Source organism: Eubalaena glacialis, chromosome 6, assembly GCF_028564815.1.
Source record: "Eubalaena glacialis isolate mEubGla1 chromosome 6, mEubGla1.1.hap2.+ XY, whole genome shotgun sequence".
Taxonomy (NCBI): Eukaryota; Metazoa; Chordata; class Mammalia; order Artiodactyla; family Balaenidae; genus Eubalaena; species Eubalaena glacialis.
In genome coordinates, this window is record NC_083721.1 from 99,972,187 (window position 1) to 99,992,237 (window position 20,051).

At 36.9% G+C, this 20,051-nt stretch overlaps 1 protein-coding gene across 1 annotated transcript in view; it reads left to right on the forward strand.

Moving 5' to 3' along the window:
• The first annotated feature begins 533 nt into the window (after nt 1–533).
• Nucleotides 534–20,051, forward strand: part of ZBBX (zinc finger B-box domain containing) — a 115,574-nt gene continuing 96,056 nt past the window's right edge. The window contains exons 1-4 of the mRNA XM_061193464.1: nt 534–565; nt 7,614–7,730; nt 12,086–12,199; nt 14,638–14,728. Of these exons, the coding sequence (XP_061049447.1) occupies nt 7,663–7,730; nt 12,086–12,199; nt 14,638–14,728 (273 nt within the window). The 5' untranslated portion in view covers nt 534–565; nt 7,614–7,662. The remainder of the gene's footprint in view (nt 566–7,613; nt 7,731–12,085; nt 12,200–14,637; nt 14,729–20,051) is intronic.

The following is a 20,051-nucleotide window of genomic DNA, read 5'->3' on the forward strand; positions in this document are numbered from 1 at the left end:
GACACTCTGGAAAAGTTGGAGAAGTGTGAGTTGATATTCTCTCTCTCCTCCCTCTCTTTATCTCTCTCTCAACTCTTAAACTCACATACCCCCATGGGTCCTGTATTTGATACAAGGAAAAGAGAGTTCTAGGCTTGTCAAAGACTTAGATTCTAGTCCTGACTTTGCCTATTGTGACCTTTGATGAGTGACTGAACAGTATGTACGTGGGAGTTCTGAACTACTTGCGTTAATTCTTCTTGCGTCTGCCATTTGCTAGCTTTGTAATTTTGGGTTGTTATTCAAACTTTCTGAAATATGGTAGGGGCTCAGTAAGTGTTAGCCCAGTGTTACCCACTCCAGCACAAAGCTTCTGACACCTGCCCTTTCCTTCTCTTCCTCTCCTCTCCCTCTTCCTACTTCTCTGCAGGGCTCCCTTGCTCCCTCTGCGGGCCGAGAGCCGCAGTACCAAGCCTTCTGGTTGCTATGGGTACCGAGGTAACGCGGTAACCAAGGAGACCAAGGCGGAAGCTCCCGGCAGCTCGCTGCGGCGGGCGACGGTGACGCACACGTCTGGGGGCTCCAGGTGGGTCGGCTGGCTGCGGTGGCGGCGGGCCTCGCAGTCGGCGTAGCGGGCAGCGCGCCGGGTCTGGGTGGTGCGGGGAGCGGTCCGGAAGGCGGGAAAGGAGACAGGGCCCCAGGGGAGCTGGGGGCGCCGGCCCAGCGGGTGTTTGTTGAGCTCCTGCCTTGTGCCCGACACAGTGCCAGGCGCTGCAGGAAGCGGCCTAGACTCCCGGAGTTGGGAGTCTTCTTTTTTTCCAAAGAAAGGACTTCCCAGCCCTTGATGCTAATGGAGACATGAACGAGGGTGACCCCTAAACAGTGAAACCCGGGCTTTCGTCACATCACTTGTACCCTTTCTACCACCCAGCTTTTCGAATGAAATCTTTTTGAGTCTTATTTGAAAAATTTGGTGCCCTGACAAACCATTATCACACCTCCTTCTGTAGCCGTCTTTCTGCCTGGGCGGCCACATGCATACACTTCCTTCTAGAAGTCCACTCCTCCCTAAAGGTCACGGTGAGGGGTGGCAGATTCCTGAGAAATCTGAAGCTGTGGAAGTTTTTTCTTCTTCCTCCCATCAGCATTCGAGGAACTTAGATATACTGTATAAGTTCAGTTATGTATTTTTTATTTGTGGAGTTATCAAGACTCATTAAAAAAAAATCCTATAAAGTTGATGCCTACCCAGGATTAAAACTATGTAAACTATATGCTTATGGAAGATGAGAAAACACACACAATGCACACACCTCTACTTCCCTCTAGCACCTTATCTTAGGGGCTACTAGAGGTCTGCCCTGACCTCCCATAATACTGCCAGTTGTATTACAAATAATTATTTGAAAGAATCTCGGTCCTTTATTTCCTTCAAAACATTTAATACTTCCTACAATTATTTTATTTGCTTTTAAATTTTTTCCTACTTCCTTCACCAGAGTGTAAGTTTAGTGAGAGTTAGTACTATACCTGTCTGGTTCACCTTGTTCCTCAGTGTTTAACCTGATACCTGGCACATGGAAAAAAGAAAACAAAAAATTTGTTGAAGTGGGAAAGAAGGTGTGTTTGTTTTAAATTTTTTTTTCATGGAGTTGATTATACAGTAAATTCAAAGCAGTAGAAAAATATTAAATACTAAAACCTAGCACATTATTATTGACAGTACACTATGTGTAGACACTCTACTAATTGCTAGGGATTCAAAGATCAATGGTAGGACTACCCTCAAATATCTGGGATACTTGGGGAAATAACATCTGTATAAGCAAAGCAGCAAAAATAACACAAGACAGAATATAGTAGCAAGTGAGTGTAATACACATTATGTACTTAAAGGAGAGAAGCTCGTTTCTGATGGAAGAAACCTTCATGGTAGAGGTGGCCTTTGAACTGGGCACTGAATAGAAAAAAACTTGGTGAGCCAAGAAGTGGCAAATAAAGCATAAGGCATAATGGATAATGGAGAATTTTTTTTTTTTAATTATTTGCTTTATTTATTTTTAAAAAAATTTTTATTTATTTATTTATGGCTGTGTTGGGTCTTCGTTTCTGTGCGAGGGCTTTCTCTAGTTTCTCAAGCGGGGGCCACTCTTCATCACGGTGCGCGGGCCTCTCACTATCGCGGCCTCTCTTGTTGCGGAGCACAGGCTCCAGACGCGCAGGCTCAGCAATTGTGGCTCACGGGCCTAGTCGCTCCGCGGCATGTGGGATCTTCCCAGACCAGGGCTCGAACCCGTGTCCCCTGCGTTGGCAGGGAGATTCTTAACCACTGCGCCACCAGGGATACCCGATGGAGAATCTTAAGTACCAAGCTGAGTAGCTGGATATTTTTTTTCCTGTGTTTAGGGGGAACTATTTAGAGGCAAAATACAGAGCAGTCTGACACTCAAAAGGGTTTCAATGGTGTTTAAATAAATTGCTGTAAAATTTAGAAAATAGTTTTGGTAAAACAGTTTTTACTCTAAATTTCCTTTTTATGATAGGTTAAGAGTATGAAAGTATGAAAGGGGGGGAGAATCTGAATGATATGAATTAGTTATTTTAAGTATGTAGAACAATTTAGATTTTAAATCCTAAGAGGAGCTAACAGGACTGAGAATAAAATTGTAATTTCTGGCTTTGTCACCAGTCTTGGATGGGTGCCTTAATTTTCCCACGCCTAAAATATTCACAAGAGAGCACCTAGGATAACAGTAGATTGTATGAGAATGGATGGGAGAAATAAACTATAAATATATAAAAGGACTTAGGTTTCTAAAAGGTATGATTTATAAATTTAAAACCTGTATTTTTTATAATCATATAAAGTTTTTAGTTGATGCAGAATAATAATTATATATTACTTTATTATTGTGCCTTTTAAACTTTTTTAAGCTCTAGAAGAGTTTCTTTAAGTCTGACCCAGAGGCTCATTATGTAAAAATAGATGAAATCAGGGCAGCTGTGGGTAAAGCAGAGCCTTGATGCTCCCCTCATTTGCTTCTCAAGGTAGTTTCTAAGGCTGCCCCCTTCTCTAACCCTGAACTCTCTGAAGCCCTTTATAGGCCACGAATCACAGACGTTTTGTTCAATATTCTGCAAATTAGGGAGGGGGAGATCCCTACCTTTTTATACTGGATAAACAAACTGAAGCTCAGAGACCCTCTAACACAAAGGTCTTCTGAACTTATTAAACCCAGTATCTTTTAATATCACTTACCATTTTTATTTTATTTAAAACAATTTTTATTAAAATATAGTTCATTTACAATGTTGTGTTGGTTTCAGGTGTACAGCAAAGTAATTCAGTTATATATATATATGTATATATATATATTCTTTTCCATTATAGGTTATTACAAGATATTGAGTATAGTTCCCTGTGCTATACAGTAGGTCCTTGTTGGTTATCTATTCTGTATATAGTAGTGTGTATATTTTAATCCCAAACTCCTAATTTATCCCTTCCCCCACCCTTTCCCCTTTGGTAACTGCAAGTTTGTTTTCAATGTCTGTGAGTCTATTTCTGTTTTGTAAATAAGTTCATTTGTGTCATTTTTTTAGATTCCACATATAAGCAATATCATATGATATTTGTCTTTCTCTGACTTACTTCACTTAGTATGATAATCTCTAGGTCGATCCATGTTGCTACAAATGGCCTTATTTCATTCTTTTCCAGGGCTGAGTAATATTCCATTGTTATTCTTCATGGGACTACTTATCATTTTTAGTTGGAAATTATCTTAAAAGGATATCTTGCCCCTTGATATTTAAAGCCAAACTTTTTCAGTTGTTCTCAAGGGAACTGGCACATAGAAGGTAAAAACTGGGTGACTTGGGTACCATTTAGTGCCCTGAAGCAGTGTTTAATTATCAAATATTTTGGTTGGTTGAAAGATTGAATGCAGCCTGGATGTTAATCTCTGATTTACTTTCAGGGTCTATGGTAGGAGAAAATGACATATATTTATTTAGTAGGGCACTCAAGCATAAGATGTTATGCTAAGGACCATGTGTTTACAGTCCTTTCCTTAGATTAAAAAAAAAAAAAAAATATATATATATATATATACACACATATATATTTAAAATAAGGATTATATCAGGCAGAGAAACTGTTAAAATTCTTTTATTAATTTAACTATTTTTAATTAAATTCATTTTCATTTAACATTTCTTGCTTAGGTCTTTGATTTCTAAGTACTATGGTAAATACCCATCCCCAAAATCTTGCTTATTAGACCCCTTGAAAGTATGTGCTAAAGTAAAGAAAAATCCTTATTTATTGGCTTTTAAGTTTTCAGCTCTAAGATGATCTGGGTTGTTAGAAGAATCAACTAACCTTAGATAAGTTTTCAGTTATATGAAAACAGTGGTTTCCCAAATATCCCATTCTGCCAATGGTGTGATGGTAAATTCTCTGAGCCTAGGGCAGCTCTTGAATACTCTTGAGTTTCTAGATTTATAGAGCATACATTCCTTGTTTCCATTCTGTCGTGGCAGGCCTTGATGCTTGGGTTGCTTTCCCAAAATGGGAACTTACGTAGAAGGATCATTCAAACCATCATGGCCAGTTCTGGGTCATATTGTGTGTATGTGTCTGGGGAGGAACAATGTTGGGGACAAAAATGATGCAGTCTAATAAATCAGGTAACTAGAAAAATTTCCAAATAACTACTGAACTTTTGGTATTCAATTATAAGAAAAAATTTATTGATCAAAGGACACATGGAATTATGAGGTTTGTATAACAGAGAGTATATCTGTATTTCCATGGTTCCATTAAGTGACTAAGTTTTGTGCCTTGCTATTCTTCCTGCTGACATTGTTATATCCTTGCTGTCCCAAGAACGGTGACTAATTCTCTGTTGGTTTCAGGGAAGGAAACAGGCAGAAGAGCGTGACTCACAATTATAATCTTCCTTTTCTTCTTCATACAAGAAAATTGGCCTTTGTTTGTGGCTTGATAAAACATTTAATTGAGAAGAAGCCTTACTAATTGCATTCAGTGAAGTGAAATGCCCCCTGAATAAGACTATTTATTGGCTAAATCACATTATCAGCAGAGCTATAAATCTGAATCATCTCATCCTAATGAAATTTACAGATTTTTCTTTCATTCATTTCAGTCCTTGTGTATCAGTTCAGCTTTATGCATAATGTACATACACATATAAAATTGTGTATCTCAATGCATAAATGAAGTTAAGGCAATTTAAGTTATTTTAATTAATCAGACATATTAACTTTGGGGATTCTTTTATTTTATTTTTTGATGATAATGGTAATGATAACATTATGGAACTTTTCATGAAAAACTTACCGACAGTAGATGGGTGTCCAGCAGTTGGATTTCCTGATTTAGATCAAAAAGAGATACATAGACTCTCTGTTACTCTATGTCCTAGAAGTTTTTAAAAGGTGCCTTTTGTAGTCTCTGATAGAAATGAGACAAAGATTTTACCTACAAAGAAGGGGTAGAAGCAAACCAAATTTTGTTTTTCATTCCTGTGGTATCTTTGGTTTTCTTTGACTCTGATTTTAGCTTTGAGAGACAGGACTTAGTGGTTGAGAAATGCGTCTGAGTTAGACGTCTCTCCTAAGTACTTTCTTCTTTCAGAATGTCGCACGGTATTGCCTTTATTTGTGTGGTTTCCCCTTGATTGTGAGTCCTTTGAGGGAAGACACCATGTCTTATTTACCATTGTGACTTCAGTACCCACAATAGGGCTCACAAAGGAGCAGCTAAATAACTACTGTTGATTGAAGGCACAAATATACTTTGTCCTATGATGCAGCCATTACATTACTTACAGTATAAAATTATTTTGTATAATTGCATTTTGGAATTCTCTTAGAATAAATAAATTCCCTTAGAATTTCCTCTAAGGAGTTAAAAATCTACCCTTTCAGGCTAAATCTGATTTCTGGAGGTAGAGTAATTTGAAACTAGATTTGAGTGAACAAAGTAGTTGCTCCTGCTGGCCACCATCATTTTTAGTTTTGAATGAGGTATAGCAAAGTAGATTTGTGTGTTTGTTGGATATATGATGGACTCTGCAGACAGTCTCAAAAGAGGCATTCCAAAAATGTTTTGATCAGTGGTTGCATCATTGGAATAGTAAAATAATCTCCCAGAGATTTGATTCATTCGATTGTGTTGACCTTAATGTCACAGTAGACTTAACACTTGATTACTCCTGTTCTGATGTCTTCTCTGCTTAAGTCTTTGAGCATACCTTCTAGGCTTATTTCCTGTTCTTCCTTCTAAAAGTTTCAGTGATTCTCATTAGCTACAGAACACATTCCAAATGCTTTAACTTGGGATTTAACATCACCCATTATTGGGCCTCAGCCTACATTTCCAAGTTTACACCTACTATTCCCCCTCCATTCAAGAGCTGTTTTCTTCTAGCAGTGAGGAAAGTTCATCCCATCCATATCTTTATATATTAACCCCCCTTCACCTTAAAGCCCCACTTTAAATGCTAGCCAGCTTGAATTCTCTTCTTTTGCTCCCCTCTTATATCTGTAAGTTTTATAGCCTTTGTAATTCCTCCCTTGTTTTATGGCTTTTATATATAGGTCTTCTATGCCCTATTTGACTCTACACTATTTGAGCCCAGAGAACAGATCTCCTTGGGCCTTGACTCCTTCACGTCTCTCAGTACAGTGCTGTGCATATAGCAGAGCCTTAATAAATATTTATAGGGGTTATGAGCACATGGGAGCACATATATAAAATGACGGTATCAAATGGTTTGGGCATTTATGACTATGGACTCTATTATATGGCCTCATATTTAAGAGTGTTTGGAATTTGGAAATTTTTATTCATATAAAAATCTAATAGTTGTGCATGTGACTCAGCAGTTCAGCATTACAGAGTAAATTATTGTAGAACCGTGAGTAATTGGGATACTCAGGAAATAGGGTGTTCTGAATAATTTAATTTTCTGGCTAACTTGGAGTTAGGCAAAAAATCTTTTTTGTTTCATTTTATGTTGAAAAATTCTTTCTAAATATGCTAATTTTTGATCTTAGGCAAAGAGCATCATTAAATTTTTCTTTGATAAATGAGGATACTAGAATGCCTTTGGGTAATTATTGCATACCTTAATTCTCATTTTACATTACCGTATAGGTAAAAAAAAAGGTTTTCGAGTTTGGATTGTGTTTCTAAGGTTCTTTTCACTACTTACCTAGCTTTGGATATTATTTTTGGCTGGGAACAAATACCTGATATATATTGTTATAATCTTAATCATAGAAAGAGCCAGAATATGTGCTCTATTTGTCTTAAGGAATTCATTCTTCACTTTCAGTTTCCACAGTCTTTTGCTATATAATTATTGGTAAAATTTTAGTTCCATCAGATATGTTATAGTTATAACTATATTAGCATATAAATATTTGTATAACATAATATATTTATCATTTATAATAATTTCTTGTTGTTTTACCATTGATTCGATCTTTTCCCTCATAATGTTTTCTTGTTAAAAAATTTTCCTGAGTTATATGTATTTTCAAATTTGTAACGTTAACCACTTTATGTTGACATAATTCTTTTGCCTTTGTTACTTTTTCAGAAGTTTTCGCAAATCACAATAATTTTTAGACAATACTAAGACAGTAATCATGAACACCAAAGATTTTGTGGTTCTTCCATGGGGAAAACCTGGAAATTCTGTAAAGCTAAAATATAAGTAAGTGCATATGTGTTTATTACTTAAATAGAATAGTTGCTAAAGTTTCTGTATTTTATAATTTAAAGTATTCTTTTCCTATGAGGCTGTTTAGAGTTGAAATAAAATTTTGTGAATTCTCATCTCCATTTTCTTCACATTGCTCTATTTTAAGAGAGTAGGTTTGAAATATTATAAATCTATAATGGTTTAAAAATGAGGACTAAAAATACTTATGCCACAAGAATCTGTGCGAATTGGGTTCATCAACTATTGAAGCACTACAACAGAAAGTTACAAATATTTTTGTAACACTTATACAAAATTAGAAAAGAATCACCCTGAAGAAACTGAAAGAAATTGAAATTTAGGGAGACTGTTAAAGTGAGAGACCTTTAAACAGGGAATAGAAATCATTAACTACCCTTGCACTTTGCATCGTTAAAGGACTTTATGTTGAATTCACCTTTCCCAGGACGGGTACCTTCTGTCCTAGATTGCCTTGGAGATGCATTCGGCCTGAGTCAGGCAATTCTGGGTATCCTAGAAATTTCAGGACATGGTAGGGGTACCAGACGGTTCAATATACCATTTCCCTTTGAGATCATCTAGAGTCACTGGGAATTCCCAAGGCCTTCCTCTCAAATATGATTCAGGGCCAGCCATCATGGGTTGGGGGCTGACTGTCAATGTTTAATTTTAGTTTCTGAGTTCCCTGATCCAGATAAATAGTCCTGTGGTTACTCAGTGTCTTCAGAGCTTTCCTAATTCTCCCTTTACTTTTGAGATACTGTGTGGAAAAGCATTTTGTCAACTGGAAAGAGTTATATGGCATTATCATTATTAGGTTTACTAGTTTTTGGTAGGGAGGGGAGCTATCCAATTGCTAGTATTACCAATTTTACTTTTTTAATGCAAAAAGAGAAGGGGCAATGCACTTTGGTGATATGTTTTAAGTCTGTGTATATATACCTATAAACATTCATCCAAGAAACATTTGTTAAGTACACATAGTCTATACACCGTGCTAAGGAACAATGGATACAAAAGAAGAAAGTCACAATCTTTGCCCTCAGGTAGCTTGTGGAGGATGTGAATAAGTAAAATTACATTTACAAAGTAGTGTGAAACATGGTGTGATATTAAAGCACAGGTAGCTATGAGAATATGGCCCAAACTGCTAGGCCAGGGGTGAGGAGGTCTCCAAGCTTTGCCTGAAAGATGCAGTAAGTTGGGTAGTTGCTGGGTGAAACTTGTTCAAAGGCACACAGACACATAGTCTGGGGACTTTCAGACATATCCAGTTCACTAAGATTAATAGAACAAAATTGGTGAGAATGGCAATTCATGTAGCTAATAAATTAACTTGTATGCCACACTAAGGAGTTTGGGATTTATCTTGGAGATGAGGGGGAATCACTGTTCCCTGGCCTGCATGTCTCCCTGGTCCACCCATGAACCACAACCCATAGAAACTAGGGTGGGAACACCCGTTCTATGGTAATTGCTCTGGAGCTTTTCTTGCCCTTTCCTTGTTCCAAGTCTTTCTTATTTGACATTGTCTCAACAGTTGTCTTAATGTTGTCTTACGTTTTGGTGTTCTCCAATTCCTCTCTACTCTTTTCCAGCCTCCACACCATTTCTGTGGGCTGTTTCTGCCTCTTGGATTTGTTGTGTTGACACGGTCCCTGTGGGATCAACTTTAGTTGCCCTTCTGGCTCTGTGTCTAAGGCTGTCTCCAGGAAGAATCTTTTATTTTGTTCCAGACCCACGGAATTGCACCATCAACTTGACCACTTTGTCAGTAGGCCAGTTGCTTTTTTTCAGTCGCACCCCCTTCCTCTACCGTAGTGGGGACTTTCAAAACATCAAAAGTTTTGTAAGCAAACAAGTGACACAATCACATGTGTGCTTTTGAACTCTTCCTCTGGAGGCCATGTGGAAAGTGTTGTGGGCCACTGAGTCTTTGGGCCACTAATCCTGAACTGTGTCCCCAGCCCACCCCAGAGTGAATTAGTTCAGGAAATGGCATCACTGGCTTCCTGGTTGCCCCTGGGATTATCTCAGGTTCCTTCCTTGTCCCTTCCTTGGTCAGTCACCGACTTCTGGTCAGTCTCCAAGTCCAGTTAATTCTATTTTCTTATATTTCTCAAATGTTCCCATTTTTCTCTCCACCGTCTCTGTCCTGTCAGACCAGCACAGTCTCTCTGTTATTAGGATTACTGAGATAGTCTCCTAACTGGCTGCATTGCTCTCAGCCTTACACCCTCTGATTAATATTCCATTATACAGCCAGAGTGATCTTTCTTTTTTTTTTTTTATATTGATACCTTATTATTATTTATTTATTTATGGCTGTGTTGGGTCTCCGTTTCTGTGCGAGGGCTCTCTCCAGCTGCGGCGAGCGGGGGCCGCTCTTCATCGCGGTGCGCGGGCCTCTCACTCTCGCGGCCTCTCTTGTTGCGGAGCACAGGCTCCAGATGCGCAGGCTCAGTAGTTGTGGCTCACGGGCCTAGTTGCTCCGCGGCATGTGGGATCCTCCCAGACCAGGGCTCGAACCCGTGTCCCCTGCATTGGCAGGCAGATTCTCAACCACTGCGCCACCAGGGAAGCCCCAGAGTGATCTTTCTAAAGTGCAAGTATTATCAAGTCTCAATTCTCTTAAAACCTTTTAAAAATTCTTATTGCTCATAGAATACAAATCCCAATTCCTCATCATGGCCTACACAGCTCTTCATAATCTGGCCACTGTCCACCTCAGCAGTTCCATTTCTTGCCAGTCTCCCTGTCCTGTACTTAATGCCTGGGCACATGGAACTTCTAGTTCCTGGACCCACACATCACTCTTTTCTACTGGTACCCACACTTTTCTTTCTTCCTGGAACACTGCTCTCACCACCTCCCTTTGACTGGCTAAGTCCTTTCATCCCTTGGGACTCAGCTTAGTCTTCACTTCCACCAGGAACTGTTCCTACGGCCCCAGGGGCTGGGTATGTGCCCCTTCTGTGTGCTCAGGTATCTCCCTCTACTTCTCCAATGAAAACACCATTATACTATACTTCAATTACCTTCACACTTGTCTACGTTCCTTTCTATAATGGAAGCTCCATTGGGTCTCACATCCTATCACTTACGACAGTGCTTGTTTGTAGTAGGGGCTGAATTACTCCTTGTGAAACAGATATAATGAAAATAATGCCTCTCTCTCTCAATATCTTCACCAGCTTCTCTGAATGCTCTAGACAGTTTTCGCCCCCTGTCACTTTCCATATATCTTCCTGGACTGTCCACCTGGGGACATATCTTTGGCCCGCTTGCTCTTTGGTGGATTGCTCACCACCTCTCAATTGTTTCTCTCTCTTATCTTCATTATTCTTATTTTGGTTCCTTGCCATGGCACACATACCCAAGTAGCCCACACTACTTGATTATAATAAGACACTACTTGATTATAATAAGACACTAATGAAATAACGAAGGAAGAGATTTAAACTCATGATAGAGAATGAAAGCTAGAGAACCAGGTTGGTTTACTTCTATGAAAGAGAGACTCAGTGACTAATGCTGACAAGGGACCAGAATTGTAGAATGAAGAAAATAGCTTGCGTCAAAAGCTTGATGAACTTCAGATATTATTACGAGAGCTCTTGTACATGAATCTGTAAGGGGGCTCTTCTCTGCCCTCAGAAAGTTTTCTTCTTGTTGCTTTCCTTCAATGGAAACAATAGGTGGTGCTTGGCTCAGTTCCCATTTATCCCTTTGATAGCTCCTGTTCCAAAACCCTTGATAGGTGTTTTCTTCCTAATAGGTTCCAAGCAGGCCCTTCTCTCTCTTTCTCTCTCTCTCTTTCTCTTTTTGTATTATACGTACATGGCATAAAGGTAGAAATTTATCGAAGTTTTCCAAGATGATTAATTTAGCAAAAATGTTTATTCTGCCCATACAGAAGTTATTTTAAACACTATGATTCAAAGTATGAATACTTGCATCCTTTAAAGACAGTATGAAAATTAGAAAATAATTTTTATTTTATTTTCTATTTGTGTGTCATGGATATTTGTACCTATATAAAGACATAGCTCATGTATAACGTGAATTATGATTTGAGACCTCTAACAATGTAATAAAACGAAAGTCGAAGATTTGAAGCGATACCTTGCTTCAGGAGAATATTAATTGAAGGCAAATGCTAACTTTAGAAACCATATTTCAAAGACTACAAAGGAAGTATTTAAAATAGTTTTTCACATATTTATTATTCATAATTTTAATTAAGGGCAAACCATGATATAAACTTATTTTGCCTTTTTTTTTTTCTTTTTGGGGGGTTTGTTTGTTTACCCCAAATGAACATTTTGCATTTAAATCTTATTCAGAAATGCTCAAGAACTGAGAATGGAGAAAGTACAGTTAGAGTTGGAGAACCAAGAGATGGAAAAGAAACTACAAGAATTCCAAGCAACAAGGAGCAAAGAAAAGGAAGAAAGAGGGTGGGTGACATTTTTAGAGTATTTTAGAGGAATAAAATGAATTTTATTATAAACTGAAGTTCTTATGTCAAGAACTATTTTATATATTATTGTCATTCCAATGACTATCTGTCCTGAATGAATCATTTCTGGCTTTTCCTGATGAACAAGCAATATTAAATTTCCCCTCCTTTTTCTATTTGTGTCCCTTTCCTCTGAACCTTATTTGGTCTTACATGTTCTTATTTCTCTTCTTACATTCCTCTTCTGAACCAGTTATAGTCTGGAATGTTGAGGACAGCAATGCAGTACTTGCCCTTTGCTCCCATAAAATTGCCATCAATAGCAGATTGCCAGTTTATGTGTAGGGCATTTTTATTTATTAAAAGACTTTTGGGGGGCAGGGGTTAACATGCACATAGATAAGAATCATTCAGACCCTCACGTATGTTTGAAATATTTTTAGCAAATGTGCTTTAGCTGAAATTTTATTAATGAGACTTCTCTAATATTATGCTTGCATATCTGTACTAATTTTACCGAGCATTTTGCTTTGTTGTAAAAATAATACATAAGTATAATTAAAATTAAGTATAACTGATAGTTATATAATGAAAATTATCTCTTCTTCACTTTAGGCTAACTCCCAGCCCATTTTGTAGTACCACTTTTAATAATTAAAATGTTTCTTCCCACAAATGTCTTGTCTTTGTACAAGCCTATGTATATATAAGTGTTTGAATGTGTGTGTGTGTGTGTGTGTGTTTGTGTGTAGGTTTGTATCTGACATGTCTTTTACATTTTTAAAATGAGTTCACCTATAAAAGTCTGTGGATGGATTCACATTCTACTTTTCTACTTGATATATCTTAGTCCTCTTGCCACGTCAGTGCACAGCGATCTCATTCTTTTAGTGGCTGCATAGTATTTCTTTGTGTGGCTATAATAGCATTTATTTTTCAGATCTTTATTAAGTTTTCAGTATTTTGTGATTATATATGCTGCCATGAATATGCTTCTACATATATTTTTGCTTACATATATAAGAGTATCTCTGGGATAAATTCCCACCCATGTAATTTTAGGTCAAAGTCTATGGCAGTTTACATTTTGGTAGACATTGGAGTACTTCTTTCAAATAGGCTTCAAAAGTGTATAACTTTCTCCTACAGAGAATGAGTGGGCGTATTTCATATGCTTTTGGTGGTACTAAATATTACCAGACTCTTTGTGTATTAAATTTGCTTTTGTTTAGTATTCAAAATGATGATTATCAAATATCTATGAAGTACCTTCTGAACCATTAAAGAAAATTCAAAGGTTTATTATAGTTTTAGTAGTGTTTATCTTTAGAGATTAACTCTTTGAAAAAGTATTCATGAGCTGTACACACAACCTTTCTAATAACCAGAGTATTGGTTTAATCAAAGTCATCTCAATGTAGTACATCCCAGGTGACAAAGTTTATTCTGTATCTTGCTGCTCTTATCCAAATGATCCAATGGCCAGTTCTCTTTTTTTATTGTGGCTTTTTTGGTTTTTCCTTTTCTTTCTTATTTTTTTAAACCTTCACTAATTTGGATTTAGTTTGGGCTTCTCAGTGGATCATGAATATATCTGTGAATCAGAGTTCCTGAAATCAGCCCCCAAGAGTAAGTTTTCATTCGTTGAGGAACCTTTTCTAGATGTTTTCAAAAATGTTCTAAAGCTTGACTAGGTTTTCAGAATAGTTAAATGCTTTTCTAAGGTCACACAGATAGTAAATGTCACAGCCAGAATGAGAACCTGCCAGTTACTGGTCAGGAAGATGGCAAGTCTGGTTTTCCAATCTTGGTTTTATGATTTATTATTTCTGTGGATTTGGGCAAGTTTTTCTCTCATTATTGTTTAAAATGGGAATTGGCCTCCCTGCTCTGCTGACTTCAAAAGATTTTGTGAGGCTCAAATAAAAGTGCTTTGAAAACTGTAAAATGAAACAGTTTGCCTTCTTTGCAAGCTCTGTTACCTTTTGCTGTGGGAGCTAATTTGAAGTCTTAATAAGGAATTCATCACATAGTAGATCTGCTGAATTTTGGGGGGTCTTGTTTTGCTTCCTTTTTCTCTTTACATTTCTGAACGCTTAGCTTTTAAAACTGCATGACAATCTGTAGAATTTCCTATAAATCAGTAAAGCCATCTTTAGTCATTGTAAATGTCTAAAAAATGAAATTCTTCATCTGTGTTTGGACATTTCACTTTTATTCATTTCTTCTCAAAAGTTCCAAATATAATAGAGCTATATTTTAGAATTACTGAGGATATTGTGGCATTACTGATATTTCATTTTTATTTTGTGGTGGTCTGTTAAATGTTAACAACTGAATTTCCATTTTCTGAAACAGGGGAAATATATTTGTTTTCATTAAAAGGAGAAATATATTTAGTAATTACATTTTGTCTTCTGTTCATATATATTGAAGGTCAAGTGGATGTCACTGGAAATCTGGACAAGTGGGCAGATTGGGTAATCAATCATGCATGATGTCACAAAATAAAGGAAATGTTATTAAGGTAAGAAAATACCATTTGATTCTTAGGCAGTTTGCTGAGAAGATATAAATTATTTTTTCAGATCTTGCATTCCTTTCCATACTTAAGAACCTCCTATTCTTGTTTTAACAACTTTGCATGTTACTGGATTTCGATTATATTTTATGGGCTAATATGCAACTTTCACTATTCAGATATGTTTTTGTTTTTCATCTGAAAGTTGATTTTTGAAAATTCGTCTTCAGGTGAATTTTCTAAACTGAATTTTTCCATTCAGTTCAGTTCTGGTTTTAAGTATGTGAAATAGAACTATGTAGTTCTATATTAAGGTGAAAGCAAAATTATTTGATATAACAAAGGACAGACTTTTTTCTGCCTTTTTATTATATCACATTTATTTAATGTATTTATGTTCTGCTTGAATAATAATTATTCATAAACTGTTGATTCCGTATGTGAAGATACCCAAGGGAAAATGCTTTAAAATTTCCCAGCTATAGAATTGCTTTATCTTTACTGTGTATTGTAAAATATAACATTACATAATATTTAAGGTTAAAGGCAAATGAGTGTCCTTATGTAAAGAAAACTGTTTTGCTTCTGGATTCTTTAGTACAAAATCTGTGACTTTGTAAGTTTTAACTTATATAGCTTTTTCTTTTTTATACACCTGTCATTAAACTTTCATTGGGTCAGTTGGCATCTACAGACATCTTGGCACCTCTAACCTTTTTGGCTTAGAAAAGGCATTTTATTCTTTAGTGTCATTCTCTTACTGAGATATGTTTCTTTAATTTTTGTATTAAAAGTTTTATAATCCACTTTGCATTTTTCATTATCTTTCTGAGACAGTGTTCCATACTCTAGATGTTGTTATAAATATAATATATTAAAAGTGCTGACTCTTTGTGATTATTGATTTATTTATTCAATAGCATTTATTAAGTGCCTTCTTTGTCTTCTAGTGAATTATCCTTGTTCTCAAGGATATCCTTACCTAATGTAAAAGATGATGCACATATGAAAATATTTATAGGAAAAATCACTATGTAATTTTTGCCATGTAGTGTATGAATCATTTGTGCTTGGGAAATAATAGTTTAGCTCTACAAATATTTGAGAGTGTACTAGATATATTTGTAAGGAAAAGTGATGAATAAGTCATAATGCCCATTCCCATAAACCTCATAATTGAGGATGAAAGCGTGGGGGGTTGGGGAGTTACAGAAGGTGGGAGTAGAAATAAGATTGGGCAGGAGGGTAGGAGGCCTGAATACCAGACTCAGGAGTGTTGACTTTTTCACTGGGTGGATAGAATTCCCTGACAACTTTGAAGCAGGAGAGTAGCAAGTTTAAGGTAATGATGTATGATGGTTGATCTTGTTAATATCCAGTGTATTTGAAGTTTATGTAAGTAGAGTATAGAGCAAATGATATTCAAACTCTTTCGATCATGTACCACAGCAATAAAAATATATTTTGAGAATGGACTTTCTATCTATGAATTTTTTATTTACTTATAAATATAATTTATTTATATACATACTAATTTACTAATATGTCATGTTTATTGTAAAACAAAATATGGAAATTAATCAAAGATGATATAAACATGAATAGATGCTTCTTTTCTTCTCTTTGATCTTTTCCTGAGCTCCCTCAGGCATGCATACATGCTACTTTGGAGACCACTGATACAGAAGCATAGAGACTATTTATAAGTCTATTAAAAGGTCAGATGAGAAGAGTCTGAATGAGAACGTAGCAGAAGAAATATAAAGGAAACATGGACCCAAAACACAGTGAGAAAGGAAAAGAAGAAGTCAAATATATAACTGATATTCCAGGATGAATTGCCTAGGAGATAGAATAAATAAAGGAGCTGGAAAAAAAAATTCTGGTGTTTAGATTTAGAGCTAGATAGTTGGCTTCCTCCTTCTCTCCCTCCCTTCTACCCTCCCTCTCTTACTTTCTTTTCCCAGCTTTATTGTATAATTGGCAAGTAAAATTGTAAGTTATTTAAAGTGTACAACACGATGATTTGATATACATATACACTGTGAGTGAATTCCCTCTATCGAGTTAATTAACACATCCATATTTACCTTGTTTTTTTAAATAAAAACATTTAAGTTTACTCTTAGCAGATTTCAAAGATTTTAGAGTTTTGTTTGCATTCTCATGTATTAGTTGAAGCTGAGAGAGTAAATGTGCTCCCTAAGAATTTATAAAAAGGATAAGAAAGGTGTAAAGGATAAAGGGCAGGTATGAAGGATAAAGCCCAGAGAATATGGAGGCAAAGAGAACTCGAATATTTATTCACTATCTGTTTTATACCAGTCAACAGTACTTTTCCTGTTTTATCTCATTAAGTGCTTGTATCACTCCTAAGAGGCAGTTGTTATTTTTTCCAGTTCTACAAATGAAGTAATTTAACATCAAAAAAGTTAAATAACTTGCTCAGTCAAGGGTCAGGGCCAAGATTTGGAATGCAGGCTTTCAGGCTAGTTCTAAGATAATTTGCCAGCTCTCCAGTAAAGGGAGCCTGAGAAGAGAAATAATGGGAGAAATAGAGTCAAAGTAATGTAATTTCATAGGAGATGAAAGTAAAGGAGGACATTTTTAGGAAAAAAATGGAGACGTCAACCTTGATTGATGTATTTGTAATGAAAAAGTTAGGTTTAGTTTTAGACCAGTGTTTCTCAACAGGGGGCAGTTTTGTCCCCCAGGAGACATTTGGCAATGTCTGGACACATTTTTAGTTATCACCCCTGAGGGGGATTTTTTTGGCTAATGGTGTGTAGTGGCTACAAGCCAGGGGTGCTGCTGAACATTCTACAATGCACTGGGCAGACCCCACAACAAAGAATTATTTGGCCTAAAATGTCAGTGGTACCAAGAACAAGAAACCCTTTGCTAGACTATATAGATTAAAATCCTGACTCATCTCATTAGCTTTGTGATTTTAGACAAATGATGTAACCTTTCTTGGGCTACTGTTACCATATTTGTAAACATGCATAACAGTACTTGCTGACTACTTCACAGAGTTTTGAGCAAGGTGTAAGATAATATGTGTGAAACCAATTGTAATATTAACTGAAAATCACATTAAAAATGTTTATTTACGGAGAATGAGAATTTTTAAAAACAATAAATTTGATGGTTGGATTGTTATCAGATGTAAAAATATATTTCAAGTGGTTGAAAAAGAAAGGCAGGTGGCAATGAGTAAAGGCTAAAGTTTCAGTAAACGTGAGAACAGAGGATGATCTCTCAAGGCTTTAATAGGATCAAGGAGACTTTATATATATAATACAAAAATATATAAACAAATACTATATATAAATACTGTATATATATATATATATATATATATATATTTAGAAGCAGGGGGAAGGTGTGAGCCAATTTGTAGCTGAGGGATAGATTCACTAGTGGAAGAAAGATTGAAGATTCAAATGAGAGAGGTGCCAGTTGCTGAGGGCTTTGAAGAGGTAGCTCCTTGAGGAGGGCCTGACCAAGGGAAGGAGGGCACATTTTCTCTGAGACAAGAAAAATGGAAGAGAAAACAGGTGGCAGTAAAGGTACATTTTTAGAGGTTGCTTTTGACAGGTGGTGAGGCAGGAAGCTGTGGAAAAATATTAATAGGAAGACCTTGGCATTCTTAGTAAATTTGAAGGCAAGATCATCTGTTCAGATTAAGGAAAGGAAATGGGGTGAATCTGAGTTTTTTGGAATGGAGAAGATTTGGAGTAGCCAAATCATGTGAGAATCATGTTTGAGGTTTAGTAGCAAATGAATGAATGGATTGCTGAAGAGCCATAAGAGCCCACGGGGCTTATTCAGCATGGATTTGTAGGGGACCCAGTTGCTATTATTTCATCACAATGGTTGGTAGATAATGGGAGGTCTAAGAGGAAGGAGGTAAGGAGATTGCGGTTTGCACTGAGAAACTCTGAGTTTGGGATTTTGAAAATATGGCCATTCAGATTGCTGCTTAGGTCCAAGGTTTGGTCATAATGGTCAGGTGGCTGAGGAGGCACTTAGACGTTCATAGTAGTCAGCATGTCGGAGGGTTTTCAGCATCAGGATGTCAGGTGAACATGGACAGTAAAGTCTCCACGATCATCACCCAGAAATGTGCTGGAGAGAAATACTGAACAGACTGCTGAGGTTCAGGTGGAAGAGGATCCTGGGTATTGATAAAGGCAAAAAGTGGATGCTGGGGACCTTCAGTAGAGGCAACTTCGCCTAATGGTGAGAGCGGAACAGTATTCTGGAAGCAGCACTGAGGGGCAAACAGGGAGAACATTTTCCTTCTCTCCTGGTGAGTGAAAGGGAGTAGAAATGGAGCTATTTCCTCTGGAGAGTTCTGTGGAGAAGGTTGTGTGTGAGGAAAGGTGGGTCCAGTTACTGTGAACTTTTGGAAGAGATATTTTAAGGAAATTTTTAAGGCATAAGATAGTTAAAGGACTCTTTAATAAAGGGCTTCATGGAAGGGCAGAGCAGCCTGGACGGAAGGACAAGTAGTGGAGAATGGCAAAGGTTGAGTAGCTAATTGGATTAAGAATGAGGATATATGAAAAGGCGGCTTGTGGAAGGAGTGTGGGCCCAGCACGGTGGATTAGGACATTAGTGGCAGGATGGAGGCATTTGTGAATGCCAGGGAGGCCGATGAATACAACGTAGTCTGACCCCAAGGGCCCAGATGATATGTCTGTGTGGTAGAGACACTAAGCTGCCCTGACTCCTGATAGGACCCCGTTAGTATCTCCTGGTGGAGTCATAAGTGGGTTAATAAGGTATAGGCTTCAGTCTATTGAATTCCTGGTGTTTTATATATACACACATATGCATATCCATATATATATATCTTTATGGTGTTTGCCTGTGTGTGTGTGTATCCCTGATCCAGCCCTACTCCACCCTCATCTCTTTCCCCAACAGATAAAAATCAGACTTAGGAGGAAATTCTATTTGCCTAAAAATAGTAAGCTAGCAGTTTGTTCATTGAAATATTTGTATGCAGTTTGATTCATTTGAAGTAAATATGGCTATATTCATAGAGCAGAAAAATATTATTCACAGTAACAAGAACAAAGTATAACATGTCCCTAATAATGAATTCGTTTTGCTTTGGTATATGCATTCTGCCCAGGTAGCCTATAAACACATAGATCATGTTGCAATTCAGATGTATCATTAAGGTAATAGTATTGGATAATTTGGTTATAAAAAATAAGATTAAATTATCTGTAACTTGTACAACACTGCCAGTTTAAAAATAAAAGTGTGGTTCACATAAAAATTGATTATTTCAATTCTATTTTCTTGTCTGCTG